The sequence below is a fragment of the Narcine bancroftii genome, chromosome 2 (assembly GCF_036971445.1).
Source record: "Narcine bancroftii isolate sNarBan1 chromosome 2, sNarBan1.hap1, whole genome shotgun sequence".
NCBI classification, from domain to species: Eukaryota; Metazoa; Chordata; class Chondrichthyes; order Torpediniformes; family Narcinidae; genus Narcine; species Narcine bancroftii.
In genome coordinates this window covers 357,976,047-357,988,888 of record NC_091470.1, presented here as the reverse complement: position 1 = coordinate 357,988,888, position 12,842 = coordinate 357,976,047, and the positions used below count along the sequence as shown (strand labels likewise).

Below are 12,842 nucleotides of genomic sequence, written 5' to 3'. Positions count from 1 at the left end.
CCTCTACTTTCCAAGAAATTGAAGAAAATTTGGCTGGCCATCAAATACTCTGTCAGGCACACTGTGAAAAGTATACCGATGATTGCATCACAGCCTCGTTTGGTAATTCAACTGCCCGGGAACACAGAAAGCTGCAGAATGTAACAAACGTAGTCAGGTCTATCACAGGCTCCAAACTCTCAACCATTGCAGATATCCATGTGAGCCACTGCCTCAAGAAAGCATCCAACATCAAGGTAGGATGAGTTTTCATTGACTACTTTGCTCAGAGTAGAAGAGACTAGAACAGTGGTTTCAATTTCTTTTCTTTCCACTCACAAACCACTTTAAATAATCCCTATGCCATAGGTTCTCTGTGATTAGTAAGGGATAGCTTAAAGTGATATGTGAGTGGGGGTGGGGGGGGGGGGAAATGGTTAAAACCACTGCTTTAGACCGCATTGTTACTGAAATATTTTGCTTGAGAAAAAATGTCATTGGCCCATTTCCTTTGAAGTTATGAAACCATGCACATAACGAGTCAATGAGGTACGATTAAAATAGTGTTTTCAAACTAATTTTTTCCACTCACATATGATTTTAAGTAATCCCTTACTAATCACAGAGCACCTATGGCATAGGGATTACTTAAGGAGGTATGTGAGTGGAAAGAAAAAGGTTGAAAACCACTGGTCTAAAACAAGAATTCTAGCAATTCGCCTATCATCACAATTTCTCCACAGCAAATATATGACTGGCTCTCCGCTCAGCTCTGGATCACTTCGATAACAGCAGCTCATCCATACGGCTGCTCTTCATCACTACAGCTCAGCCTTAATACCATTATTCCCTCAGTGCTGGTCAAGAAGCTACAAACTCTAGGCCTCTGAACCCTGGATCCTTGATTTTCTCATTGGAAGACCACAGCCGTATAAATTGGAAACAACATCTCCTCCTCACTGATTATCAATGCAGGCGCACCCCAAGAATGCGTGCTGAGCCCACTGCTCTACTCATTATACACTCATGACTGTGTGGCTATCTACATTTGCCGATGACACCACAGTTGTCGGGGGAATCACCAACAGCAATGAGGAAGTGTACAGGAGGGAGATGGATCAGCTCGTTGAATGGTATACCAACAACAACTTTGAGCTCAAGGTCGGCAAAACCAACAAGATGTGTGTGGACTTCAGGAGGAAGTCAGGGGAACAGGACCCAGTCCTCATCGAGGGCTCAATAGTGAAGAGGGTCAAAAACTTCAAATTCCTGGAGGATCTGCCCTGGAGCCTCCATCTTGATGCAATCACAAAGAAGGCTCGCCAGTGGCTATACTTTGAGAGGTGTCAGAGGAGATTTGGTATGTCACTGAAAACTCTCAAAAACAGGTGTTCCGTGGAGAGCATTCTGGTTGGTATAGAAGCGACAACTTGCAAGACAAGAATAAACTCCAGCGGGTTGTTAACTTGACCTGTGACATCACAGGCATCATTCTTCACTCCATTGAGGACATCTATATGAGGCAGTGTCTGAAAAAAGCAGCCTCTACCCTTAAAGACCCCCACCACCCAGGCCATGCCCTCTTCACTCTGCTACCATCAGGAAAAAGATACAGGAGCCTAAAGATGAGCACTCAGTGGCACAAGGATAGCTTCTTCCCCGCTGCCATCAGATTCCTGAATAATCAATGAACCAAAGACACTGCCTCACTTTTTGTTTAAAGTAATGTTGTAAGATGGTTATAATATGAATGTTTGCACTAGGATGCTGCCACAAAACACCGAATTTCATGACTTATTCTTGACAATAAATTCTGATTCTGAGAAAACAGGTTTTTGGAGAGACCTTGAGAAAGATTTCAAAGGGTTCTGAGAGGCATCATTTTTTTTCCCCCCACAAACTCTGGTGCATTTGTCGAACAAGTTGCCAGAGGAAAATCTAGAGGATCTAAAAGTTGAGAGGGATATGGGCCAAATGCAGGCCAATGGGACTAGATCAGTTAGAAAGCCTAGTTAGGACAAACGAGTAAGGCCAAAGGGTTCTCTTTCTGGACTGTGTGACTCTATGACCTTTTTTATATAGGGTCCAATTTGTAATCAAGGTTCGCCACACCTTATCCTGCATTGATTCTCAGAGTGTGGGTATCACCAGCTAGGCAGGTACTTGGTGCCCATCCCACGTCATGGCTGAAAAAAGTCATGGCCAACCAATCTGTGGAACAGCGTATACAGAGCCATTGTCATACCCACACTCCTGTTCGGCTCTGAATCATGGGTCCTCTACCGGCATCACCTATGGCTCCTAGAACGCTTCCACCAGCGTTGTCTCCGCTCCATCCTCAACATTCATTGGAGTGACTTCATCCCTAACATCGAAGTACTCGAGATGGCAGAGACCGACAGCATCGAATCCACGCTGTTGAAGATCCAACTGCGCTGGGTAGGTCACATCTCCAGAATGGAGGACCATCGCCTCCCCAAGATCGTGTTATATGGCGAGCTCTCCACTGGCCATCATGTCAGAGGTGCATCAAAGAAGAGGTACAAGGACTGCCTAAAGAAATCTCTTGGTGCTTGCCACATTGACCACCGCCAGTGGGCTGATATCGCCTCAAACCGTGCATCTTGGCGCCTCACAGTTCGGCGGGCAGCAACCTTCTTTGAAGAAGACCGCAGAGCCCACCTCACTGACAAAAGACAAAGGAGGAAAAACCCAACACCCAACCCCAACCAACCAATTTTCCCCTTCAACCGCTGCAACCGTGTCTGCCTGTCCCGCATCGGACTTGTCAGCCACAAACTAGCCTGCAGCTGACGTGGACATTTACCCCTCCATAAATCTTCATCCGTGAAGCCAAGCCAAAGAAGAGATATAACTTTAAAAGGCAGTTTAGGATTTCTCGAAATACACAAATATGCTGGAGAAACACTGCAGCTCGTACTTGGGAAGTAAGGGGTAAAGAAGAGAAAAGAAGCTGAGAAGTGATGGGGAGAGGTCAGAGGGGCTAAGGAGGGTGGCTCTCTGATCAGAAAAGGAAAGGGGTGAGGAGCTGGAGGGTTTATTTTCACACAGGATCTAAACAGCAGATTCAATCAGAGACTTACTGAAAGGACTCTACTTAAAATTTATTTTTCTGCATTGGCACCATCAGTTTGTTTACATTTATTTCTTGAAATTATACAAAACTAGGTGGAGGACCAGGTAGGGATGAGGAAATGGAGAGGCTGCAAAGAGACTTTGGGCAAAGAAGGGGCAAATGAAATACAAAGGTGGCAGAAGGAATCAAAGGGGAGACTATTATTTGGATGGGGAGAAGATTCCAAATTTGGAGGTGCAAAGAGACTTCGGAGTCCTCGTGCAGGATAACCTAAAGGTTAACCAGCAGAGTGAGTCCGTGATGAAGAAGGAAAGGCTAGCATTCATAACTAAAGGAGCAGGATAAAAGACAGGGATGTAGTGTTGAGACTTTATAAGGCTCTTGAAGGAGCAGGTACAATTTTGGGCTCCTTATTTAAGGAAGGATGTGCTGGCTTTGGAGAGGGTTCAGAGAAGATTCACAAGATTGATTCCTGGAATTAAAGGATTAGCATATGAGGAACATTTGATGGGTCTTGGATTGACTCCTTGGTATTCAGAAGAATGAGAGTGGTCCTCGTAGAAGCATTTTGAATGCTGAAAGGCCTGGACAGAGTTGTGGCAAAGTTGTTTCCCATGGATGACAAGAGGTACAACTTCAGAACTGAAGGGCACCCATTTAAAATAGAGATGTGGAGGAATTTCTTCAAGCAGAGAGTGGTGAACCTCTCCCCATCCACTTTGCTACCACAGGAAATCAAAAATGATTAAGGGAATTAGTTCTATCCTCCTACATTTCTTTCATCTCATCAGTACTCAAGGCAGAGATTGAGAGGTGTCTGAATAGTCGGGGTATCAAGGGTTATGGTGAGAAGGCAGGGGAGTGGGACTGAGTGGTAGAATGGATCAGCTCATGATGGAATGGCAGAGCAGACTCGAAGGGTCGAATGGCTTACTTCTGCTCTTATACCATATGGTCTTTGCTTATATTTCTCTCTTTGGTAAGCATATCTTTCAGTTTACATTTACCAATAAGTATAAATTCTGCCTGTCCCGCAGAAAAAAGAATCTAAGTGTTGAGGGTGATATCATGTAAGTTCTCTGACCACAAAGTTGAACTTTGATAAATTTAAGCTTTGAACTTTCTTTCATCTCACAACCTCGAGACTTTTAAAGACAAATTAGGTATTACTTATTCATTCATTTATCCATTTTTCTTACAATTTTTTCAAGCGGCATCCTAAAATGTAGGTATTAGCATTTTATATTTTACAACATAAAAATTGAATCAACATATATGTAACCTTTTCACTGCAATGTTCTGTGTGCTCCTTCAATAGATGGTGATAAGTACTGTGAACTTCTCGTCAGACTGGTTCAACAAAAAGACAACATGACTGGACACATTCAGGAATGGTGGACGATTAATCAAACAGAGAAGTTTTACAAAAATGATCAAAAGGAAAGTTTAGAAATTATTGTACTCAGTGATAAAGTTAGCCCTCCGAGTCTTGGCTTCCTGGCTGGCTATGGGTAAGTCAACAATTTTGTGTACAACTATTTGATGTCCTTTACATTTCATTTTCATTGTGAAATAATGGCTATTTAATTAAACTTTTTTTTCTGAACTATTGCCACAACAGCCTATTATAATACCACAGGAGTACAAAATGATTAAAGAAATTAGATCTATCCTCCTAAATTTCCTTCATTCTTGCTTTGAATGCAAGTTTCCTTGATCATCTAATCAGTATCGGTTATGCACCCATCAAAACTTTGTCAGATTTAATTGTGCATGATTTTATTTTGGAGTTGATGCACCATATAACTGTTCACAGCACGGAAAAAGGCCAGTCAGCTCTTCAAGTCTGCGTCGGTTCACTTGAACAACTCCACTAGCTCCCCCCTCCCACTCTCTGCCTATAACCCTCCAACCCCCTCACATCCAACCTTCTCTTAAATGACAGAAGGGGCCCTGCTGCAACCATCTCTTCTGGAAGATCATTCCATTCTGCCACCACTCTCTGAGTGAAAAAGCATCCTCTAATATTTCTCCTAAAGTTTTGCTTCCTTACTCTTAACTTATGCCCTCTTGTTCCAATCTCCCCTGCCCTCGGGAAAGAGTCTATTTATGTCTAGTCTATCTATTGCCTAGAAGTTGCAGAGAGACTGATAGATTTTTATTCACAGCAGAATGGATGTCTGTCCATGTTGGTCATCTCTCCTGGACTAAGGAGGGGGCTGTGGCACAGTCACCTTTATTCAGGGGTCAGTGGGAGGAGCCTCAGGCAGATTCAGCAAGGGGCGTGTCCTAATATATCCTAACATATACACAGTGGTTTACCACAGGAATGTCCTGCTCTTTCACTCAGAATGAAGTTAATGAGTGTTCTTCCAGTTCATAGTTGCTTCAGATCAGGGTTAGGTACATTGGATGAACAGAAGGAAACACATATTGTACATTGTCGCGTTAAAAGTCAAACTCCTATTTTTAGCTAAAAAATTGTTCTTCATAGAAAGCAGATCAACAGTTGCAAGTATCTGTACCTAAATGTTTGAGGAGGTCATGATTTTTTTTTCTGTGTTACTATATGTTTTGATATACAATTCATACAAATGTTAGATTATAGATTCCTTAAGTTCATTATCAGCCAGGCACTTTAATTACCAGTGGTGTAATTCATGTGAACTATAGAATGCTACAGGCCATTCGGACCCTCTCGTCTGTGCTGACCATCATCTCCCCAGTCCCACTGACCTGCTCCCATAAAATAACCCTCCAGTCCTCTTACATCCATGCACCTATCCAATTTACTCTTAAAACTCATGATTGAGCCTGCAGACACCACATCAGATGGCAGCTCATTCCACACTCCCACCACCCACTGAGTGAAAAACATCCCCCTAATATTTCCCATAAAACTTTCCCCTTTGTGTGACTATATCACATCACCATTTCTTATATCAGCCAAATGAATTTACTTCACTGTAATCACTGTATCCCTGAATGGGTGCTTAATACCGTAACTACCGTAAAATTATGAAAGCCTTAACACAACACTTCATCTACTTGCTGTTTGTAGATATAATCAGTCACGGGAAGGAACAGAGCTAAGCCGAAATTCATTAACATTATATCATCTTATTACTGAGTCAGTACTGGGTATATCACACCATCATTCCTTACATATGGTAAACTAGGCTGATATGCATTTACAGTACTTCACTACAAGTACTTTAAATGGGTACTTTACCAACTTAAAATTGCGGCACGTTAACACGACGCTTGGTCTGCCTACCGTTATTTGATGTAAACACAGCTACGGAGAGCAGCTAGGCCTATTCAACCAAAATGCATTAGTGTGAATTTCTTCCCCTCAAAAGTAGTATCCATGTAATAGTCGACCCCATAAATTTAACGTCAAAAAATTGTCTAAAAAATTTGACTTTTACATGAGTATACATGGTACGTAACCAGCTACAGAGTCCATGAATTCTGAGGAAGGATTAAGCAATTGTCAGAACGAGGGTGAACACCTGCCTGGTCATTTTGGAGCAGGACAAGACCTTTGGTAGGATATCGTGCAGATACATGATGAATGTGCTCTCCAAAATGGGCTCTGGGGAGGGAATCCAGATTTTGCTCTACATGGACATCCATAGTGTAGTTCAAATCATTGGATGGACAACAGGTAGCTTCCCCATTAAGTATGGAGTCAGGCTCTCTCCTGTCTTGGTTCTGTACTGCACCAGGAAGGACAAGTGCATAAGAGGTGCATCATACCTCGATAAAGGGCTCAAGTCCGAAACATTGGTTATGTCTTTTTGCTATATAAAGGATGCTGTTTGACCTGCTGAGTTTCTCCAGCCTTGTGTTTTTTACTTCAACCACAGTTTCTGAAGTCTTTTGTGTTTTACTTCAAGTGCATGGACTATGTCACCATCTTCTATTCAGATACACAATCAGTCTACAGACTGATCATCTTCTGTGGCTAGTTTGAGCTGGTATCAGGCATCAAGTTTAAGAGATCAAGGCAATACTCTTCAGTAAATGGCTTGACAGCTCCTTCACAGTCAGGTTCAACAACCTCAAGGTGCTGGGGATCTAGTTCTCTGCAAGATAAATGAGTCAGAGTGGATAGTGAAGGTCTACCAGAAATTGTGAGCGCAGCGCTCCCTCTCAATAGCAGGGATGAAACTGGTCTTCAGGTGCGAGCTGTTCTCAGTACTGCTGTACATGGCATAGGCATGGCCCATTCCCCACACCCCTTTCCTGGCATTTACCAGAACCATCTCTGGTTCATCTGGAGATTCAGGATGGAACGGGTCACCAATAAGAGGCCACTAAGTTCCGCTATGTGCTGAGATTCTACCTGTCCCAGATGTTACGATGCATGGGTCTGGTCCACTTGGCACAGAATGTCCCTATCAGCTGGACTTTGCCATACCACCTATCCTTTGTGGAAAAGTTCTCCCAACACCTTTGACCACGTATAATAGGCAAAATAATAATATTTTGGCACAGACTTGATGGGCTGAAAGGCTTGTTTCTGTGCTGTCGTGTTCTACAGTTCTATGGCCAGCATGGAATATCCTGCAGACACTGAGAGACAAGGACTCGATGGATACTGTGGGTTGGCACCCTGAGCAGACTGTCCAAATCATCTGGCAGAATGCTGCATCACCAGGACTTGGCCTGGATGGCAGTAAAGAGGAGCCCTTCTGGTCAGATCTTTCCAGTACGACAGGAACATCACCCCCAACTCACAAATGTAAAAGAAGGCAAGCGTGGACAACACGCTTTCTGTGGACGACAGAAGAGATTCAAGTTCGTGTTAAAATCCAACATGAAGAAAAGTAACATCGACATCAATCATTGGGAAACCAATGCCAAGGACAGGGAACTCTGACCAACCATCATCCAAGAAGGAACAGCAACTCTCGAAGCCAACAGGTGTGCAGATCTGGAAGAAAAGAGAAGAAAATGGAAAGAGAAGCAGCAACAACCAAAGGCCACTCTGCCACCTGGAATGACCTGACCTGAATGCGGAAGATCTTTCAAAGCCGAGACTGGACTGGTAAGCCACTTGCGAGCCCATAAATAGATCAACGGAACGAAGTCCATCATCCTCGACCTCGAGGGATAATCGCGACGACGACGACCCTGTACATAGTAACAAAATGTTAATTCGAACATGACAAAAAGAATGTGGGAAAAAAAACTTTGCACGGTTTTCCTTTGTATAAATTTTTGTTATGAATAAATTATAATTTTTGAAAAAAAAACATACGGAAACCAGCTTAACATATTTCAAGATGCCTTTCATAGTTTTAATTGCTGACATCTGCACTTCATTTTAACATATTGCTTGTAGACCTTTAGTAAGTCATCCCTCATCCTTCTTTCCTTGTTGGAGTGAAGAAGGATGAGAGGTGACTTACTAAAGGTCTACAAGATTATGAGAGGCATAGATAAGGTGGACAGCCAGCACCTTTCGGCAGAAGTAGCAAACATCTGTACAAGGTAAAGGGAGGAAAATTTAGGGGAGACACCAGGGTTAAGTTGTTTTTACAAAGAGAGTGTGGGTGCCTGGAATGCATTGCCAGGGGTGGTGGTAGAGGCTGGAACAATAGGAACATTTAAGGGACTCTTTGGCAGGCACATGGATGTAAGAAAATAGAGGGTTATGTGTGTGAGGTAGGGAAAGATTTGATTGTTGTGAAGTAGGTTTACGTTGGTCGGCACAACATTGTGGACTGAAGGGCCTGCGCAGTTCTGCTATGTTCTTTGATCTAATCTTACATTGAAGAGACAGTTGGGTGTCTGTTTGCATATGCAATAGAATTCATTTTCAGAAATATACACTACTGTTGTATTATATGGTGGTTTTCTAGCCAATACTATATTGAGATACAGCTCAAATCGAACATACATTTTCCATCTCTATTTTAAAAGCTTTGGAAGCCCAAAAGATCTCAATACCTGAATGCTCTATATTCAAATTTCTCGGTCCACTCGTCTTCCCCAATGTTATACAAAATTCAGATGAATTTCCTGATCGAGTCTTAATCCTGTTTTTGTTGCTTTGCAGCATCATGGGTCTGTACGCATCCGTCGTGCTCGTCATCGGAAAGTTTGTGCGCGAATTCTTCAGCGGGATCTCTCACTCCATCATGTTTGAAGAACTGCCAAACGTGGACCGGATCTTAAAACTGTGCACCGATATCTTCCTGGTTCGAGAGACTGGAGAGCTGGAATTGGAGGAGGATCTTTATGCCAAGCTCATCTTCTTGTACAGATCACCGGAAACTATGATCAAATGGACACGGGAAAAGACAAAGTGACCATTTTTATTTTGCTGATCTGGATGTAAAATTCTAATTTGGAGATTTTTTTTAAAAAAAAGCACAATATCACAGCTAGGTGACAGGAGCTTTTCCTTCTTGGAGCCCGGGCAGTTGCACGTTCCTTAAGTCCTCACTGTCTGAAGTCTCCCTCTGCTGACAGTATAAGACTGGTGTTTGTGTCACTGTACAATACTGGTTATGGAAACAATTCTGTATCATACCTGAATACAGTTTCTCTTTTCGTCGGCCAAGATCAGGGCTTCCAAAATGCTCACCTTCCTTGCAGGCATTGTCCGTGTCAATCCTTTGTATTTTCTTCATGCAATCCAATGATTTTTGAGCATGCACCCAATACCAGGGGAACAAGACACAAAGTGATTCAGCACTGGCTAATGAGAGAGGGGACATCACCAATGAATAATAATTTTAGAGCATCACAAGTCTGCAGCGATGGTTGAATTTACTGACTGGCCTAAGCAAGGAACATAATTTGACAGTCTATTTTAAATGACTTATTTTATTTGTACAGGCAATAGAAAAGTATCACCTTATCAGTGAGCTTTCTCAGGAAGAGTTCTTTTATCAAATGCTTACCTGTCTTTCAGTATCTTATAAAAACTAAGTGGGCGTACATTATTGCTTCAGCAAATTCTTCTCGATAAAGGCTCCTGTGATGCCCACAAAAGTACTTGAAACCAGAGGTCAGCAAAATGTTCAGATTTGACTTGAACCTTTGAAAATCTTTGATTAAACTGGAGCAAACATGACTGTTTTTTTCTTCGTAAGCCCATCAACTTTGTTTTGAAGAACGCAACAGTAATGGGGTTTCGCCTTCATCTCCCTCTCACCCATTACATTTGGCCTGGGTACGGTGCGGCCAAGTGTTGTGAAGATCCGTCCTTTACCAATTATTGGAAAGATATGCAAGAGTGGTCCAGGGTGACAAATTGCTGACTGTCTTGCTTTTCTCATTAAGAACCATGTGGCCTCTTCTACTGGATATTACCCATGACAGCCTGACCAATATCAGGATCTTGCTTATCGGGTTTGATGGACACACTCGTGTACTTTCAATCTGGCACAGTAAAGTAGATTTATCATGCGTCACAGTAATTATTGTACGTCTAGTATTTTTTGTCGGAAAATACAAAAGAATTCTGCTTTGTTAATATTAAATAGAGAGGCAGATCCCAGGTGAGATCTAAATGTTTTGCTCATCTTGAAAATGTCTGCATTTAAATTTTATTCCCATACTTAATGGTCAACCGAGAAACAGCAATGGCATCTCTAGAACGATCAGGCTCCTGAAGATCATTGCTGTTTCTTTAATCTGAACTGAACAGTGATGAACGATATATATAATGTGAAATAACTGGAGTCAGTCCAAAAAGATATTATGTGCTGCATCATCATCCTGAAAAATAGACTTCTGCCTGGAAGCAAATTTATTTGGCTTGAAGTTTGACTTTTTGCTACACATTTCCACATACAAAATGCTATTGATACAATTTTCAAGGCAATTAAAATCCTGGAAGGGGCAAAAGATCAGTCATACATGTACCTTAACATTTAATTTTAATCTGTTTATCTTAATGTAAGTCTGTTCAAGGTTATTGCTTTGGAGTTCGAAATGATGAGGTATTTCGAAGGATTATATTATTGATCGGTAGGATCATAGCACAATCACAGGCCCGAAATGAGAAAACTCCTTTTTTAAAAAAAAAGTATAGGCAAGATTGTAGCTCGGGTTAGTCCAACGGAGAAGGAATTGTGTGATTTGTCATGGCTTCTCAAAGATTATCACTGGACAATTGTCAGTGTAGCTACTCCTTTGACGCCAGTTGTCATTTCTGACAACTATGCCTCATTTGTGTTGTTGAGGCATTGTTAGTAACATGAAACAGGGAGTGCATTTTAGCTTCTTCCTACCTGACCGTCACCAAATATTACTGCAATTTGGTGGCACAACCACAATTCAGTTAGATAGTGAAGATTGCATCACTACACGATTCGTTTGCTTTAATGGGGCAACTTGTTGGATTTAAAAGATGGCGGAGTCCAGCTTTCAGCTAATTTGATGTCATTATCTGTTTTAATGCCTGATTCTGTTTATTTCACGGCGATCCGGCTACAATTTCCATGTCAAGAAAAGGGCTAATTAATAATACAGGGCTAGTACAAGTTTCGAGCATTAGGGTGAAGGGTCATTGTATTAAAACCGAAAAAAAATCATCTCTAATTAAGCTGCAAAACCCTTTAATCTTGCAATAATGGTTTTAGAAACTCTTTCTAAGGTCACTTTATAAATTTGTTTGAGAAAGAAAGCAACACTCCAGCTGTTTAGGAATCTTTCTTTTGAAGTTATTTTCAGCGATTCATCTTGCTTAGAAAATCAACAATGTTTTTTCAATTCTCAGTAGCTTGATTGTGTTTATTGGAAAGAATGCCCATTGTCAACCTAATATTGAATGGTTTAATTCCATGATCCAACCCACCACGTGCATTATAATGGATGACTTTAAGTGAAAATGAACACACCAGGAGTTGGTGCAACTAAGTTTTGTATGACAAAAGATAAGATCACCTTACTCCAGAACGGATTTCACTATAACAGTATGTTAAGGTGTATTGATGTTTCACGTTTATTCATGAACTGCTGGAATACTGAAATTAGTTTTAGAAAATATGCAATAAGCTTTGCTTTTAGTTGAAATGTTCTCGTTTTCTTGTGAACTGGATCCTGTCGACCAAACCCAGACAACTGTGATCCTGCTGTCTACAGTTACCAGTGGAAATATGTCCCTGTTTTATATTTGTTTCTAAAGCATCTGACAAAGTGATGGACATTTTCAATAAAACTTCATGAAATCTGGGCTTTCTTTTCACCAGCGGATTTTGTAAAGCATGAACAGTTGCATCTGCTCTGGGACCAAAGTGGGTGACAACACTCACCGAGAGGAGAACGAGGTTAGGTGTGAGGGGTAATGATTGGATAGAGTAAACGTGTCCAAAAGGTACTTAATTTTGACAAATGTAAAGTCATCCAAATGGTCTTCAATTTTGCAGCTGGGCAACAGTGTTTGCAATTTAGTTCAATTATGTTGAAAGCCTTTTACCATCCACAATACTGTTTGTGGTACTTCAAACGCCGGAACAAAGGAACATCCTACGCTCAGAACTTGGTACCTGTATGACCCTGCATGTCTCAGGGTGGCACCGTTAGCACAATGCTGTGGCACTGCCACCAACCTGGGTTGGAATCCGGCACAGACTGTAAGGAGTTTGTGCATCCTCCCTGTCTCTGCGTGAGTTTCATCTCACCCTCCAAAAATGCATGGGGTTTGTAGGTTGATTGGTGTACTTGTGGGGTATGGGCTCATGGGTGGAATAGCCTGTTGCCATGCTGCATTTCTACATTAAAAGAATTCTCACTGAGACAC

The 12,842-nt window shown here is 41.8% G+C and overlaps 1 protein-coding gene across 1 annotated transcript in view; it reads left to right on the top strand.

The window, feature by feature from the left end:
* LOC138753129 (piezo-type mechanosensitive ion channel component 2-like) overlaps window positions 1–12,269 on the top strand; it is a 224,482-nt gene extending 212,213 nt beyond the window's left edge. Inside the window, exons 54-55 of the mRNA XM_069915705.1 lie at window positions 4,395–4,587; window positions 9,147–12,269. Coding sequence (XP_069771806.1) covers window positions 4,395–4,587; window positions 9,147–9,399 — 446 coding nt within the window. The 3' untranslated portion in view covers window positions 9,400–12,269. The remainder of the gene's footprint in view (window positions 1–4,394; window positions 4,588–9,146) is intronic.
* Window positions 12,270–12,842: the final 573 nt, after the last annotated feature.